The sequence below is a fragment of the Physella acuta genome, unplaced genomic scaffold (assembly GCF_028476545.2).
Source record: "Physella acuta isolate Inbredline_101_S28 unplaced genomic scaffold, ASM2847654v3 ptg000519l, whole genome shotgun sequence".
In the NCBI taxonomy this organism is placed as follows: Eukaryota; Metazoa; Mollusca; class Gastropoda; family Physidae; genus Physella; species Physella acuta.
This window is the reverse complement of record NW_026732038.1, coordinates 28,945-47,708: the sequence shown is the minus strand read 5'-3', so window position 1 is coordinate 47,708 and position 18,764 is coordinate 28,945. Positions and strand designations below refer to the sequence as shown.

Sequence of the window (18,764 nt, the reverse complement as noted above, 5' to 3'; positions counted from 1 at the left end):
TGGTTGGATAAAAATGCCTACTAATTCGGTCCAAATTTTAATCAATTCAAAAAACTTTTTGTGACCGAACGAAAGGATATTTTTGAAAACTTTCTTCGGCAAAATTGGTCTAAATTATGGCAGGAATCGATTGGTACATGTTTCAAGTCGCTAAGTGGTCTGGTTGCCGAGATATGGGCCAAAAACTGCATTTTTTCGAGGTTTTTTGGCTTTTCCGGGAAGTCCATGAAAGAAACCCGGAATTTTTTTGGCCTATGTTCTTCCTCGTAACTTGCTTAACATAATTGCTTTGGAACTAGTCCTCGATATTGCTTCGTTGAGGAGGAGATACGACTTAAAGCTGCGGACACACATCCATCCATCCATCCATCCATCCATCCATCCATTCATTCATTCATTCATTCATACATCCAGAAATGACGAGTTAATAAACGCAATTCTCCAGAATGGAAATTGCGCTAAAAACAACTTTTTTTTTTTGCCTTTGCTCCGACAGCTAGATCTAGTATAATAATCTTTTTATTTAGGTCCTATTTTTTATTTAAAAGAATACAAGGGAGGGCAGTACAAAGATACTAAATTAAGATGAAAAAGAGAGTGGCCTTCCTTTACTTTGCTTCGTCTGCTTGTTTCCTAAACACTAAACACAGATGTTTGTAGAAGTGACCTAGATTCAAGTTCATGATCTCTTAATTCTAGTTAGTTAGATCTAGGCCTAATAGTTACCCTAGGCTCGATCAGTGGATAGATTTCTAGATCTAGACCTGGTCTCTATTCTAAATTCTAGTAACAAACAGTTGACCGGGATAGTGTGAGTGTCTAAATCTAGTGTGATGGAAGTGGTATTTTTGACATTTGTACTTCACTACTTTCGTACAGTCTTGTCTTGTAGATCTACTTGTTTAATTAATAGAGCTTGGCTTAGCCCTATTTATTTAAAAAAAAATACTTAGATTCTAGATTCTAAATCTAGATCTAGACCTAGACTAGATCTAGATTTGAATCTAGATCTAGATTAGATCTAGACATCTAGATCTAGAATCTAGATTGAGATTCTAATCTAGACGTCTAGATCTCTAGATCTAGATTCTAGATAGATCCAGCTAGGCTGCTAGATTCTAGCTAGACCTAGTGACTATGTGTAGCTAGAGGTCTAGTCTAAGTCTAGATATCTAGATCTACTACTCTTACTAGAATCTAGATCTACTACTAGATTCTAGATCTAGACCTATGTAACGAATCTAGATAATCTAGATTATTCTAGATCTATAATCTAGATAGATAGACAGATTAGAGTTATAGAGTAGGTAGAAGTAGAGTCTAGATTCTAGAAGCTGACCCCCATCCAGAGTTTCTTCCAGGCATCTCTTCGGGGAAAAATTTTTACCCGCCCCCCCCCCCCCCCCCGAACGAAACAAAATTTATATAATTTATATAATTTATATAGAAAATATATACTTTTAACAGTGTCTGCCCCCCCCCCACCCGCGAAGAAAGTCTACCGCCCCCCCCCCCCGAAAATTTCAAGTGCCCCCCCAGAGAAAAAAGTCTGGAAGAAACAATGCCCCCATCCCCTGAAGAAAGTGTACTGCCCCCCCTCCCTCCAAACGAAATGGAATTGATATAGTGAATGTATACTTTTAACAGCGTCTCCCCCCCCCCCCCCCTCCGGAGAAAAAAGTCTGGAAGAAACACTGATCTAGAAGATCTATTCTCTAGTTACTAGATCTACATCTAGATCTATTATAGACATCTTTAGATCTAGAATTCTAGACTTATTATTACTTAGTTAATACTTAAAGATTTATTAAGTTTATATGAAATTAGTGAGTCCAACCAACTCTCTTTGGTACCTAACTTGTTCTGTACTTGACAATACTTGTTCATTAACAGCACCTGCAAAAAAAGGATACATACATATATCTATAGTCTATAGTATAATATTCATATATAATATAAAGTCTTTGTAGACCTAATATCATTTATAGTATTTGATAGGCCTAATGACTAATAATAACTTTACTTAACTCTATTAAAGTAGTATCAACTATGTTAATCTAACACTCTATCTCTTTGTAAGTATGACAGAGCCACTAAAACAGATGATCTCTTCTTCAATTCTCTTGTTAACCATCCATTTCATTTTACATCTCTGTTGAATAAAAACTTAACTGAGACCAAAGACTATTAAATATTGTTAGAAATAAAACAAAAGCTGTTTAATTATGCTTCACTTCTTGTTTCATAATCGCTCGTCTTGAGAAACAAATATCAGGCTACTGACAAATAATTTATTAACTTTTGCCTTACATGTGTTCAGAGAATTAGACTTATTATTCTACCCAAATTCAGCCTCAACCCACTTCCTGGAAAATCTTGCCCAGTGCCTTCTCTTATCCTTTTATCCTTTCTCCCAAAATAATTATTAATGAGATATCACTCTCATTTACACGTTGCATGGTGCATACATAAGTTGATGCCTATTCTTTTCTTGTAGCACTTTGTTTTTACTTTACATAATTTTAAAAATTTAATTTTCTTAATTAGTCGTCTATCATTAACCATATTATAATCATGAATAATCAATTTAAATTTTTTTACTTGAGCTATAGAGAAAATCCATTATGGACAAATAAATAAATAAAATGTTTTTGTTTTGTTCTAAGGTGTGTTTTCATTTTTATATAGTACATTTCTAGGCATACAAATGTGACTACTTCTTGATAGTTGGTCACCTTTATAAACAGTAGAGCTTCATGGTTAGAACACCCAGTAAACTCATTTAGACCTAATTCTAAAATGTAAGGGTAAATGACTAAATGGAGATGGATTTGAAATCACCAACAACTCATGAAGTCATTTGTAATGCTTCATGCTCTGTCAATTTAACTATGATCTTTATATAAATCTCCAACATCCTCATAACTGTCAGTTTGTGTCAAATTATATTCTATTACATCTATTGTGCCACCACCATCCCCTCATTAGCTTAATGTTTAAAATAAATGAGGTTAACACATCAGATAAGTTGTGGTTGTATTGTGGTTTATTGTTCTCACTCTTTTTTTGTTTTTCTTTACATAGAAAACTCACACATCATGATTAAATTGTAAAGAAATATTTAATGTTCGAAATTGATATGTAATAGTGTGCAACAGTTGAAAGTCCATAGACTGTTATAAGCTGGTAATTTTCCCCTGCTCATTTTTTGCCTACACATCAGCTTCAGCTAGCTCGTTTGATAACCAAGTCTATATCACTATGTCACGATTGTCATTGACACATTTTTATTATAAGTGATGGTTGTCTCCCATGTTAACTTGATAAGTATTAAACGTGATCAAGAATTAGAAAGTAATAGGTGTGTACTACAGCTTGCTTTTAGATTATTTGGAATAAATGTAAGAAATTAAAAAAAAAATCGTCATGATTAATTTACGTTAGTTCTATTTTAATACCAAGTATAGATGTATATGTATATATATATATATATATATATATATATATATATATATATATATATATATATATATATATATATATATGCTTTTTTAGAATGCAAAAGTGTGACGTCACACTATTTGAACCTCCCCCTCATCACACTGTCACAAAATTACGGACCCCCCCCCCCTCCTTCGAGTGTGACATCATTTATAGACGACCCCCTTACTGCACATGCGACTGTAATGAACAACCCCCTATCGCAGTCCAGTCGGGTGGATATTTTAGAAAAAAAAAACGTTTTAATTGTGAAAAAGGAATAGAAAAAAAAAACAATTCGCAAGTCATGAATTATTTGACGTTTTTTTTTTTAATTGAAAATTGCCCGCTAGCACGTGGGACATGTAATCAAGCGTGCACCTGTTGCCCTATGCCCTAGATGTTTTATATAATACTTTATCACTTCAATGTCAACGACAGCGTTATCACCTCATGTTATTTCACCGAATTAAGACGTGTCCTGATTTGATGTTGAGATCACACCGCCTTTGTACAAAGCATTTTCTTCTTAAGATTTAAATCAGTTAATTCTATTTTGAGGATTTAATCGCGGCCACCAATAGAGTTGATACAATCAAGATGTTTCTGTAATTGAAAGTAGAAAATGTAATAGTCGGGGTGTTCGCCGATAAACAACACAGACTGATAGAACACAAATACATGACTTGGCCTAATTAAAGTTTCAGGAGCATAAGGTTAGGAACAATGTAGGCTATAAATAGGGACCTATGTTATAAAAAATAGTTTTTCTTTTATAAAACCACCGTCTGTTTAAGAAAAGCAATCGGGGTTTCACAACTTGTCTTTGTCAATCACAGGCAGGTACTTCGATCTACACGTTCATGCAATGATAGGCACGACACGTAAATCTAAGGATAGGCACGACACGTTCATGTAATGATTGGCACGACACGTTCATGTAATGATAGGTACAACACGTTCATGTAATGATTGGTACGACACGTTCATGTAATGATTGGCACGACACTTTCATGTAATGATTGGCACGACACGTTCATGTAATGATTGGCACGACACGTTCAAGTTATGATTGGCACGACACGTTCATGTAATGATTGACACGACACGTTCATGTAATGATTGGCACGACACGTTTATGTAATGATTGGCACGAAACGTTCATGTAATGATTGGCACGACACGTTCATGTAATGATTGGCACGACACGTTCATGTAATGATTGGCACGACACGTTCAAGTAATGATTGGCACGACACGTTCATGTAATGATAGGTACGACACGTTCATGTAATGATTGGTACGACACGTTCATGTAATGATTGGCACGACACGTTCATGTAATGATTGGCACGACACGTTCATGTAATGATTGGCACACGTTCATGTAATGATTGGCACGACACGTTCATGTAATGATTGGCACGACACGTTCAGGTAATGATTGGCACGAAACGTTCATGTAATGATTGGCACGACACGTTCATGTAATGATTGGCACGACACGTTCATGTAATGATTGGCACGAAACGTTCATGTAATGATTGGCACGACACGTTCATGTAATGATTGGCACGACACGTTCATGTAATGATTGGCACGACACGTTCAAGTAATGATTGGCACGACACGTTCATGTAATGATTGGCACGACACGTTCATGTAATGATTGGCACGAAACGTTCATGTAATGAATGGCACGACACGTTCATGTAATGATAGGCACGACACGTTCATGTAATGATTAGCACAACACTTTCATCTAATGAAAGGCACGACACGTTCATGTAATGATTGGCACGACACGTTCATGTAATGATTGGCACGACACCAGAGTTTCTTCCAGGCATCTCTTCGGATACTTTTAACATTGTCCGCCCCCCCCCTCCCCCCCGGAGAAAAAAGTCTGGAAGAAACACTGCACGACACAAGACACGTTCATGTAATGATAGGAACGACACGTTCATGTAAAGATAGGCACGTAAAAACTGCAACTAATGCCGACGTAATTAGTCTAAATATTAAATTGGTGGACCCGTCTTACAGCTATGATATCTGTTAAACCATTAAGCTGTAGACGTTTCTAATCAACATGGCCGTATTTCTTTGACCCATTTTTATCGGGAAATTCGCTGCCTTGTAAGCGACAAGTGATATTGTTACCGATTCCAAGTCCACAGTAAAGTCTATTTTTATCTACAAATCCAAGGAAGTGATTTCTGAAAAAATAAAGGGACGTTTTTTTTGGCTTACCCGAGTGTTAGCAATTACTGATAATGTTAACTGTGTTTTGCTTGCTTGCAGCTGACTTGAGATTTGAGCTTTAATTTACTGCCGACACACTGAAGTCTAAACAGCAAAATGAGGAACCTGTTCTATGTTTCTGCCATTGTCTTCATTATATCAAGTGTTAAGCCGAGCAGTGTTGATCCAGATTATATGAGCAAGAGGGATGATTTAATTCATGATGAGGATTCCTTAAAAATTGGTGGACTTTTAGTACTTAGTGATGCAGAAAAGGTGATCAATGACACTATAATGAAGGTAAACTTGTAACTTTTTTTAAATATTCATTTTTATTGAACTGAAGTAATACTGTAAAAGCCCTTTAAGCTTTATTTGTGTACCCATATTGTTTGTTTAGTTTGTATTTATTAGGTTTACATTTGAACATGTTAGAAGTAAAGGTTGACAATTATGTGATTAATGTTGACCAACAGTAACATTGAAGAAATAAAGAAAACGCAGTGTGATTGATATTGCTAGTCCTAGCTTCAACTACAGTTATTATCTTAAATATATTTAAATCAACATAAATATGTTCATAAAATCAGTATTTTTATACAAACACAATTTTTTAAAGGTTATTTACTATACTATGTAGCCCACGTCATAAGTTTATAAATGTTTTTTTCCAGGAGAAAATAAAGATGATTAATGACAGTCTTACAAATAGAGCTAGTTACATACCATCTTTAAGTTTCTTCAAAGTGAAGCCATTAATTGCAAATACTACTATATTTAAATGGATACAGAAAATGCCAAAAGGTAATATAATATTAATGCTGGATGACAAAAAAATAATTTACTAAACCGCCATGGTAGATGGAGAGGTAGAGCACTAGACTACTAACCTGAAAGTCTCAAGTCAAAACCGGGGTTCAAGTCAATAGAATAACCTTGAGTGCACCCACTCTGATGGTCACCAAACACATGTTAGGGAAAGTAAAGATGGCTGGGCATAGTGTTGACCACACTATCCTTTCACATGCTAAAGTCACAGAAACAGGTGAACTCTACTTCACTTGCCCCATGGTGTCTGGTTTGAAAATGGAACTTAACTGTACTGTAAACCATCATAGTGGCTATCCCTCCCTGTCACCCTGAAAATTTGGAAGTGTAAGTTAACAAATCTTTTACAACAAATATTTAGCATATTTGTAATTTTGAAGGCTATATTCTCTCATGTCAACCAATTATAATTCCTTTGAGTTCATATTTTTACGAATGTAAATCAAATTCTGTCTTATTTTTTCCTGCTCGCTACCAATTGTTTATGATATAAATAAACTAGGTGGAGCCCTGCATGTTCATGATCTTGCTGGGGCAAGCTTGGACTGGCTGATAAAAAATGCCACGTACAGGGACAATATCTACATGTGCTTTGACAAAAATCAGTATTTGTTATTTCATGCTTTTCAAAACCCTCCAGTAAATCCAGGTAAATAGGTCTATAGTAATTACAAACTACAATTAAAAAAAAAAAATTCTTGATTTTCTGTAATCAGATTAATAACAAATACTAGAATATCTGTAGTTTTCAGTAAGTTATTTACTAATATTACAAACAAATGTTCATTCCTTTATTTTTTAATTTTATTTTGCTTTATCCCAGATTGTAAATGGATATTAGTAAAGGATGCTAGGGGCTCACAAGATCCTGATGCCTTTGATGCTATGTGAGTTTAAATCAACCCGGACTATGTGTAAAATTTTGTAAAATGTGCGTTGCTTGGGATCAAATGCTATTTTTTAGGCGAGCCGCATACCCGTGCTTCCCTACAATCTGAAACTCTGAAATGAACTTTTTGGAGGATAGAAAATATATATAAACATATAACATGGGACGGCATTGCCTAGCGGTAGAGAGCTAGACTACTAACCCGAGAGTCTCAAGTTCAAATCCGGGTTCAAATCAGTGGAACATCTCTGAGTCTGCCCAACTTTGATGGGTACCTAACTTATGTAAGGGAAACAAAGGCGACTGGGCATAGTGTTGACCACACTCTGAAGCAGATGAACTCTACTTCATTTGCCCCATGTGTCTTGGGCACAAACGGGAAATGATGATCATGATGAAACATAAAACAAAAAAGAATTTTGAAATTCTCGTGAAGTAAATATTAATTTTACAAAATTGGATATTGAAAAGAATTAAAGAAAGATGATAACAGAAGGGAAAAAAAACAACATTCCAACCTGCACGTCACCATGAACCACAACCACAGCCCACACCACCTGTCCCACACCCCAACCCCCATCCTCTTACCCTACAACACACCACACCACACAGCATAACCCAGCTCACCTCACTAACCCCATGATTCACACCCAATTGCTTATCCCACACCATACACACGATTCACCAAACAAAACGCACCCACACTAAACAAAACGCTCAGAGTGGATCAAAACCCACACTACCTTACTCAACACCTTAATGCACACCATTTCACAAAGCAAGAGACAATAAACAACACTAAAGCAAACCCCAGTCCACTAGTCATTACTCATCCGAATGCCACCTAACAACCTGAACCACATCGCACACCACACCCAAAGCAAAAAAAAACACCACACTCTACATTGAACTAAAACCCACGAACCAAATCCCACAACCTCACCACAAGCCACACCTCACCCCACTAATCACATGATCCACACCATTCCCTATACACCACAGCCTACACACATACACCTCACTCCACTAATCTCATGATCCACACCATTCCCTATACACCACAGCCTACACAACTACACACATACACCTCACAAGACACGGAGTAGATCAAACCCGATCCCACCCGCCCCAAACCGCACCACTCCATACCCAACCTTCACGACACATGAGCAGCAACCTAAACAAAACCCAACACTAATTTAACCATCCTTTAAAATCTGCAGGATTTTAAAAAAGCATACGATTGATCTTTAAATTAATATAACCCTAACAATTAATAGATTAATATTTACTGAACCGAACCTTTCATATGGTGAAATTTTTTTTAAAAACAATCGACCATGTCTCTACTATCCACTAACAACAGCGGCACAGTCACCATCCACTAACAGAGGCGAAGCTTCTAGAGTATGGACTTTCCACAACTCGAGGCGAAGCTTATTGTTAGTGGACCTTTGTCGTCGCCGTAGATGTCGCTTTAGGACCTACTTTCATACTATCCACTAACAGAGGCGAAGCTTCCACAACTCGAGGCGAAGCTAATGTTAATGGATATCTGTCGTGTCGTCGCCGTAGTCACTTTAGGTCCTACTTTCATACTATCCGATAACAGAGGCGAAGCTTCCTGAGCATGGACCTTCCACAACTCGAGGCGAAGCTTATTGTTATGGGATCTATGTCGTGTCCTAACTGTCGCTGTTGTTGAATCACCCCAGCAGAAAATAAATGTTAGTATTGAAAGCACCGACGCCCAGGGAAACAGATTATTCCTGTTTAAATATTTGCGGACGTTGGCGGAAGCAAGTCGTTATTTTAACAGTGACAAATTTTAGCGGCGGACGTGCATGGAAGCATAGATCCACAAGCAAAGACATTTTGATAATTTTAACATTTGACAGTGAATATCTATATATATAATTCTCTTTTTGGAGACCACAGAAAACACCAAGCTGTAAGCGCGCTTCCTACCACCCCCACCCCTACATGGTCTAGTGAACTTGCGGTTCACGCTAAATGTTTACAATCGTAGAGCCGGGTTTAGTGATGGCTATTAGGGGCAGATAATGTAGTTTGAAACGATTTTAAACTTAGGGGAGGTAACTAAGAGGAGTTTGCTTTCACGGGGGGGGGGGGGGGGAAGGGGGGGGTTATCGTCTTCAACGAGCTACTGATAGTGTTTTAAAGCAAATATTTTCAGTGGCAGCATTGGTACTGTCGAATTCACAAATTATGAATTACTGAAAAGTAGAAAATAAAACAACTAAATAGCGGCGTATGATACGCCGCGGGTCGGCTCGTAATGTATAAATGAATATCGAAGTGTTTTCTTTTGTTCTGTTCAATAGTTGGTACATTTTAAAAATATTCACCGTGGCGGAGCACGGGTATGCAGCTAGTAATGTATAAATGAATACCATAGTGTTCATTTCGGAAGTGCTTTTATCCGCCAACGATAGAGAAAATATGCAACGTGCTTATAGCCTATCCCCTCACATCTTGTCGATATAATTTTATATTTAACTTCTATTTATAGACATACACATTTTTTGAAATTTTGAACGAAAGTGTATATTTTTAAATATATTTTTATTTTTTTAATTCTTGAGAGCTTTTTTAGCGCAATTTCCATTCTGGAGAATTGCGTTTATTAACTCGTCTTTTCTGGGAATAGATGTGTTAGCAGCTTTAAGTCGTATCTCCTCCTCAACGAAGCAATATCGAGGACTAGTTCCAAAAGCAATTATGTTAAGCAAGTTACGAGGATGATAGTGGGCCAAAAAAAATTCCGGAATTCCTTAATAGATTTCCCGGAAAACCCAAAAAACCTCAAACAAATGCAGTTTTTGCTACATATCTCGGCAACCAGACCACTTAGCGACTTGAAACATTTACCAATCGATTCCTGCCATAATTTAAACCAATATTGCCGAAGAAAGTTTTCAAAAATATCCTTTCGTTCGGTCACAAATTTTAAAATTACATAAACACCTACAAACCGATCGTTCTCCTAGCTTGAACGCACCCCAGCATTATACGTCAGCTATTTTTAGATAACATAAGGAAATTGCGCATAAATGTCACTAGACTTTTTAATTAACTTGTTTAATTCTTGAGAGCTTTTTACTTTCTCGTATATACGTAGTATAGAGAAAGTATTGTAATCGTGCAAAAAAAAAAATCGAGATTTTTACAAATCTCGACGTTTTACACCTCACTGATACGGAAAAACATAATTTTGCAATCTTGTCCGTATGTCTGTGTGTGTGTCTGTGTGTCCGTGTGTAAACACGATAACTTGAGTACCGTTACAGCTAGGCTAGTGAAATTTCATATATAAGTATTTTATCAAAATCGTAGATCCGTATCAACTTTTGAGCGAATTCCGATAACCGGAAGTGGTACTTTTTCTACTTTGAATTTTTCAAAAGCCTATAACTTGAGTACTATTTCAGATAGATAAATGAAATTTGATATGTAAGTAAAAGAGCTAATTCTCTACCTTCTGTCAAATTTTGAGTAATTTCCGTTGACGGAAGTACTTATTTAGGCTATTTCCGATTTCTCAAAAAACGCATGTAAATTTATAAAGTACTTATAATATTGCGCACTATTATGCGCTTTTTTATTTAGCGTTCACTTGGTGTGCATTTCTTTTTTCTACGAGATTATATTCTATTTTAAGAAATGTGAGTATTTAAAATGGATTAAAAATCATGTCTAGAAGTCTATATCCCGAGTTGCCATCCCCTGTAGTGTTATATTAGAATATTCGAGAAAGTTTAGGGGAGATCACTCCCGGTTTATTTTTTTTTAGTATTAATTAACATATGCGTCCTGCGCGTTGCTGCATGCTGGCGTAATTTTTTAGAGGATTTCATCAATGCGTTACCAATAGTGTATTGTTAGATGCGACCACCTCGGCGACCACCCATGTATCAGGGGCGTTTTGTGACGCTCTCGGGGGCCACCGGTTAAACTACCGAGGGTCGCCGTGTGCCTCCCCTAGTTCGGTTTAGTCAAGGGATCCCGGGTGCTCCGGGTCACCTGACCGCCAGTGCGCCGGTAGATGCGTCAGGTTCTATTAAGCTAACAATAATAGTTGCCCACCATATCCATGGCTGTCTTAAAAACGAACGTAGGTGCTGAAGTGCTCACACGGCGCCAAACCGCACCCCGCTGGGGTACCGGAAGTCGCGTTCGATTCATTTTAGCGAACGATTACAGTAGCCCTTTGTATCCATAGTGCATAGCTTTTTTTTTTAACGCATGTAGGCGCCATTGTGCTCAGGGGCGTAGCGAGGGGGGGGGTGCGGACCGCACCGGGTGACACCCATTTAGGGGGTGACACCAAGGCAAAAAATAGCTAAATATATAGAGAAAAACATGAGGGGGGGGGGTGCAAATCGAAAGTTTGAAGGGGGGGGGGGTGCAAATAGAAAACTTGAGGGGGGGTTCAAATCGAAAATTTGAGGGGGGGGGGGGTCGCTACGCCTCGGGGGGGGGGGGGGGGGGGGGGGGTTGACACAATTAAGTGCCGCACCGGGTGACACCCGACCTCGCTACGCCACTGATTGTGCTAACTGGGGAGCCCAGTGCGCCCTGGGTCACTCAACCACTGGGGCGCCAGGCGAATGCACCTGGTGTAATTTTACAGTTGTATCAAGTATTACCCCTGGCCTCCTATGCAGGACGTCAAATCAATGGATACCAAGTGCTAAGATAGCTGCTCTGGAACTCTGGTTGTCAAACCGCATTCGACTGTTATTTTCAAATACCATACATCAAGAAAAACCTCACACTTCCGCAGAGGCGTAGCGACCCTTCCCGCCGCCCGGGGACAAACTTTTCGATTTGCACCCCCCCTCCCCTCAAACTTTCAATTTGCACCCCCCTCAACCTTTCAATTTATTTTTCCAACTCATTTTGGTGCCCCCTAAGCTCGGCGCCCGGGGACATATTTCCCCCCCCCCCCCCCTCGCTACGCTACTGCCCTTCCGTCCCTCTGAAATTTTTGTCTAGTATTCTCAACAATTATGCAAAATATCATTTTAATCAGAAGGATGGTGTAGTAATGCATAAAGCACAGACATTTATTTATGTATATGTTTAATTCTACTGTGTCTTATCCTTTCAGGTTAAAAAGCAATCTAAGTATGATGGTAACAGATCCAGTTGAAACTTATGCTGACAATGATAAAGCTTGGCAAAGATTTCAAGAGTATTTTATTCAGGTTAAAATTGATATTCATGTTTGCTAAGGTTAGGTTTTAATTGAAAGAGTTGAATTTTTAGCGCAATTTCCATTCTGGAGAATTGCGTTTATTAACTCGTCATTTCTGGATGGATGGATGGATGGATGAATGTATGGATGAATGTGTGTCCGGGCTTTAAGTCGTATCTCCTCCTCAACGAAGCAATATCGATGACTAGTTACAAAAACAATTATGTTAAGCAAGTTACGAGAATGAGCATAGGCCATAAAAATTCCGGGTTTCTTTCATGTATTTCCCGGAAAATCCAAAAAACCTGGAAAAAATGCAGTTTTTTCCCCATATCTCGGCAACCAGACCACTTAGCGACTTGAAACATGTACCAATCGATTCCTGCCATAATTTAGAACAATACTGCCGAAGAAAGTTTTCAAAAATATCCTTTCGTTTGGTCACAAAATTTTTTTTGAATTAATTAAAATTTGGACCGAATTAGTAGGCATTTTATGCAACCACACCACACGCGTCATCACGTTCAATAGCTGCGCCATCACGTTCGGTAGCTAGGCGCGCAATGGTTTTTAGTCATGTTACTCTATTGTAAATAAAACATGTAAAATACTGAAAAAAATAAAAATAAAAAACGTTTTAATAACTAACCAATGGTTTTACTAACCCTGCTCTTGATTTACGCTACGACAGAGCTATTTTTAGATAACATAAGGAAATTGCGCTAAAATTGTCACTAGACTTTTTTTAATTACTTGTTTTAAAAAGTATTGTAATTTGACCTAGCTATTGGACTACATTTATACATGTAATTAATGTCAAAAAATAGACAACCTCCCTAGATGGAGTATAATATTCATCAGTGATTCAGAAAGTCGCTTATTTATTGTTTACCAACCATTGTAGCAAATTGTACTGAATATTTTTCTTCCAATCCTGCAGGTGTACAGTCTGATCTACTATGCTCCAGTATTTAGGGATTACTACTGGAGAATATTGGATGAATTCAGGGCAGATAATGTTCAATATTTAGAACTTAGAGGCCAGCTATGGGGTGTAAGTATTTTTTTTTCATTTTTAGTTTTTAATTGCTTTATTTATTTATAGCATTATTAAAATTCAGAATTTTGATTAGAAATAATAGTTTCTAATGTATTTTTCAGCTCTATGATTTAAATGGCACACAGTATGATGAAGAATATGGATTACAAATGATTATGGATGTGACAGAGCAATTTATGAAACAATATCCGAATTTTATTGGTGTCAAAGTTATCATGTGCGGTAATAGGTATGTACACCTATAAATAACATGTAAATATCCTTGTTGGAGTTTCAACAATTAATCCTTCCGAGTTTGCTAAACTCTTGCACTGAGAGTTCAAGCCATGGACTAAACAATTTATAGTTAAAATTTTACTACCACTAATAATAGCCGGCAAAAAAAGAATACTAAATTTCTATACTTTACATAACCTAAATATCTATACTGTCTTTATAACAGGAATAGTAATGAAAGTTTCATTCTAGAAAAGATCAAGACTGCCATCCAGCTACATCAAAAGTATCCAGACTTTATGGCAGGGTTTGACCTGGTGTCTGATGAGCAGTGGTACAAGCCTCTGATCTACTATGTTGATGCACTTCTTTATCCATCTAAACAGAACCCTCCATACCATCTGCCTTACTTCTTTCATGCTGGGGAAACTGGTTAGTTCCTATCATAACAAAAAATCTCTGTTTCATTAATTGTTATAAAATTGGACTCAGAACCAGCAAATAGTCAGTAGATTTATTCTTTTTATATTGAAAAAAGGTGGTGTGAAAAAAAGAATTTGGGGATATTTTACCTGAGATTTGCTCAGCCTTATTAAATTAGCTGTTAGAGGTAGGGAAACTCATAGAATTTGATTTATTCCTGGTGCCAAATAGATTTTGTGTTTACATAGTTTAACCAACAAGCTCATTAAAATTAATCATCTTTGATGCTCTATTTTAAACAAGTTGTTACTTAATTACCACTTTAAAAATATGTTAATTTCCATGGATCAAAAAGATTAATACAGCTATAAATTATACAATTGTTTGTAGACTGGCTGTCAACAGAAGTTGATCAAAACCTGTATGATGCATTATTGCTGAACACCACACGAATTGGGCATGGGTATGCTCTCTCTAAACATCCTAAACTGGTTAAAATGGTTAAAGCTAAGCATATTGGTGTCGAGGTGAATCCTATTTCTAATCAGGTAAGGAAGTCAATAATTTTAGATTTAAAAAACTCTACTCCTATATAAATTGTTACTACTCGATAATTATTTATGGATTTATTAAATTTTTGTTACATTATGCTGAATTTTTTTCCAAACATATTTTCCCAATATACATAAATTTGTGAGTGTTCTCAACAACTAAAATATTTCAATAGATTCTACGACTTGTAACAGATTTACGTAACCACCCCATGTCAGGCCTCATGAGAGACAACTTCCCTCTTGTCGTAAGCTCTGATGACCCTTCAGTGTGGGAGGCCACGCCCCTGTCACATGACTTCTACATGGCTTTCATGGCCATGTCTGGTGAAGATGGAGACCTGACATTCCTTAAACAACTGGCCAATAACTCCATTACGTAAGAGAAGTATATTATATTTCAACCATTTTTTTTTAATCATAAGAGATAATTATATACCAAATACATTTTTACTTTTAACTTCACTTTCTGTTGTTATTTAAGTGCTTGAAAAATAAATAATCTACAGACTGAATTTTTACTTTTAAAGTTGAAAGTATAGTATTAATTTAAAAGCTAATGTGGGTCTACAGTGCAGGGGTCTCCAAACTTTTCAGTCCGAGGGCCGCATTAACTATCAAATTTCAGTTCGGGGGCCAGTTTCTTCCAGGCATGTCTTTGATTTTTCTGGACAAAGTTTCTCAGCCATCACCAACAAACAATTTTTCCTTGGACAAAAAGATCTCAGCGGGCCGGATGAGAGGACTTCGCGGGCCGCATCCGGCCCGCGGGCCGTAGTTTGGAGACCCCTGGTCTACAGTATGGTTGAACGTTTTTTTTAATCTTGACTTTTAATCAATCACCTGTGATTGTGTTCTAAATCAATTTAACATTTAGCTAGTAGGCCTACCATTTAATATTATTCCACTTTCCACTTGTCGAAACAAATGTCATATTTCATTTCAGGTATAGTGCAATGACAAAAGGTGAGAAAAGAATAGCTTTTAAAAAGTGGCAAGCAAGTTGGGATGAATTCATCAAGGAAACAGTAAAAAGCTTGTGGTGATTTATTTTAAAGCACTTACTAACCATCTGAATATTTCCCATATTTAGTTCATGCATACAATACTATGAACTTGTCATTTGTTGTGTTAAATGTAAGAGAATATAGTTAATTATATTCCAATATTTTTTATAGTTTGTTTGTGACACCATTTTTCAGGTAGACAGTTTATGTGTATGATAAAAATTTGATTCAATAAGCACAAAGTATGAAGTCCAGAGTTTTAAAAAAATGTGTTATGGCAATCAAAGAAGGCAGTAAAAATTAGTTATTTTCCCTGTTCTTCTGAAATGTTTGTTGTAGAAAGTACTTAACTTTGATTGTTATTGTTAAGGTTTTCTTTTGTTCCTTTTGGAAATCTTTGCTATTATGCACTACAAATACTGAATTGTTTTAAAAAGATTCTACAAGACAGTATTTATCCAGCTAAATAATATGGATGAACATTTATAAATGAAATTTATCTGTTTTATTACTTTCAATGTATTATCTAAAAGTTCAATTTCAATGACTAAATACTTTTATTGGTAGGTTGTATCTTGTATTTATTTGAGTATTATAATTTAAAGTGCCATCAGTTACCCATTTTTTTAATTTTAATATATTTTAACCACTATTTAAATTTAACTATTTCTTTATTTGATGTGATTTTCCTTACAAAGTATTTTTCTTCTGTTTTATTTTTTTTCATAAGAACACTTTTTGTTTACAACATTGTAAATATTTTTAAATGAACAGATTTATCAGGCATAAAGGTCAGGTACTTGAGTTTTATATAACAATAGGAAATTTGACCTGGCTTTAAACTAAAGACTAATTATTATTGAACCAATGCTCTACAACTTGAAAAAAATCTGTTACCTCCCTTGAATACTTATTCTGGTTTGTTTTTAAAACTTTTTATTTTACCCTGAGTTGATATTTTTTCCCCACACCTTGTTCACAAGCTGTTTTAGAATCATGTTAACAATGATACTGCAGTCAGTGAATTAGAGGTAGTTGGACAGAGCTATCTTACTTGTAAACATGTATATGTAGAGGAAAGGGGTCAGTGAAATTTCTAAACAGTTTTAGCACAAAACTTGTGATGCATTATTTTAATTTTAATTTTTTATTAATATCTATCTTTGATACATATAACCTTATTTTGTGGTATAACTTGTTGAATGCAGCAAGCTAAATAAGTTATATTTTTATATGCATACTGATGACATAATAGTACATTTAATCCAGTTTCATGTGATTTCTTCTGACTTTTCTGAATTCTCAATATAGGCTTACATTTCTTATAGTAAACATTTTTTTTAACCTTCTTAGGAAATTTTAGTTATGTAGCCCGTGGTTTAGATTTTGATGCCCTCTGTGTACTTACAGTTAGAACCAAAACTGCAACCTACAGCAGGTACACTGTATCCCCTCCCAGGCTACACCTCTGCCTGTAGCTCGTACTGCCCCAATGCACAGATATCATGTGGGGCCTTTATGCAGGTTTCCCAGCTACTGTATATCTGTTGTTTGTTCAGGCATTCTTATCTTGGTTGCCACAGTGTAAATGTTGGGTTGATAGGTCATTGAATCTTGGCTATTTATTCAGCTTTGATTTTAAAAATATACCATGATTTTCAAATTAAAAAAAATATAGATGACTTCTTATTATTTTGCTAGAGCTATTTCTAGTCAATCTTTGTGTTAAAACTAAATTACTTAATTATAACACGTTCTAATTAAAATAATCCAGACATTGTGTTTTAACATTCTTGTATAGTCAGCATTTGTACAGGACAATTTATGACCAGAAGAGTTGCTTTTCATTGCCTTGTAATGTGCCTATCTACCCCTAATGGTCTATCTATAAAAATGTGCTGACATATCCCAGTTGGCCTACAGTAGGCCATAATGTAGCTTTGTATGCTAAAAATTGTATATACATTACCACAATTATCTATATATTTTGTGTTTTAATTTGACATACATTTTAATGAAATAAAACTAAGAAAAAATAAATATTGTGCATGTCAATATATTTTTAAGTTTCAATATGCTTCCATTATTTTTCTTTTAGTCTTTTTAAATTGTGACATTTTAAATAAACAAGTTCTCGAATATTCCAGTGTTTCCTCTTACCAAATTATTTTATTACTACTGATAATTAATCATAAAATATGTCTTTAGATAAGCTATGTAGGCTACCAAAGGATAATGGCACAGACACAAAAGACATAGCTATAGCTATGAAGAAAGTCTGTGTTATCAGTCTAAAGCAAACATTTTATCCTATATTATAACACTGCTTAAAACTGTACATACTGAAATAATCGGTAGAATTATACATTGCTATCTAGAGGCCGAGAACTTTGCTCTGCGAAAAAGAGTTGGGAGTTTCAACATCTAGAACTAGAGGCTACATTCAGACTGTCTTTTCTTAAGCTTATAGTATTTTTTTTATAGAAAGCTAAAGCAGTTGAATTTGTACTATGCCCACCTTTGAACGTTAATACTGTATTAATACTAGTGTTGATTCCCCCCCCCCCCCTCACGTTCTCTTACCCTGAAGAAGCAGAACATCCTGGTTTGGTTCCTCTTCGCTCTTCAAAAACAAAATCACACATTCCTCAAAAAATAAAAGCCAAAAAAGTCACGAATATGTTAGAACTTTATAGCAAGAAAACTAAAATATACAAAAAAGATTGATGTATATATCTTTTTCGGTTCTATTACTAAACCCAAGGACATAGGTAACGAACGCTGTTTGGTGCTTTTATATCAGCTATTTTAGTTAGTAATATTTACTATTTATGTGCACGTTATC

General features: G+C 36.0%; 1 protein-coding gene across 4 annotated transcripts; it reads left to right on the top strand.

Moving 5' to 3' along the window:
* Positions 1–668: 668 nt before the first annotated feature.
* Positions 669–18,058, top strand: LOC131945038 (adenosine deaminase AGSA). Of its 4 annotated transcripts, none has more exons than XM_059306018.1 (12): positions 669–698; positions 5,785–6,024; positions 6,399–6,528; positions 7,055–7,201; positions 7,376–7,439; positions 12,576–12,672; positions 13,603–13,716; positions 13,824–13,951; positions 14,165–14,370; positions 14,752–14,909; positions 15,089–15,291; positions 15,859–18,058. In XM_059306018.1, the coding sequence occupies exons 2-12, from the start codon at positions 5,842–5,844 to the stop codon at positions 15,956–15,958; spliced, it is 1,530 nt and encodes a 509-aa protein (XP_059162001.1). In that variant the 5' UTR covers positions 669–698; positions 5,785–5,841; the 3' UTR covers positions 15,959–18,058. The 4 variants fall into 4 exon arrangements, with proteins under 4 accessions (XP_059162001.1, XP_059162000.1, XP_059161999.1 ...); XM_059306017.1 differs by lacking the exon at positions 669–698 and adding an exon at positions 758–811; XM_059306016.1 differs by lacking the exon at positions 669–698 and adding an exon at positions 764–842.
* The last annotated feature ends 706 nt before the right edge of the window (positions 18,059–18,764 follow it).

Coding starts and splice junctions, on each gene's coding strand:
- LOC131945038 (XM_059306018.1), top strand. CDS start 5,842: ATGAGGAACCTGTTCTATGTTTCTGCCATTGTCTTCATTATATCAAGT. Junction 6,025..6,398: donor TCAATGACACTATAATGAAG/GTAAACTTGTAA, acceptor GTTTTTTTCCAG/GAGAAAATAAAGATGATTAA. Junction 12,673..13,602: donor TTCAAGAGTATTTTATTCAG/GTTAAAATTGAT, acceptor CCAATCCTGCAG/GTGTACAGTCTGATCTACTA.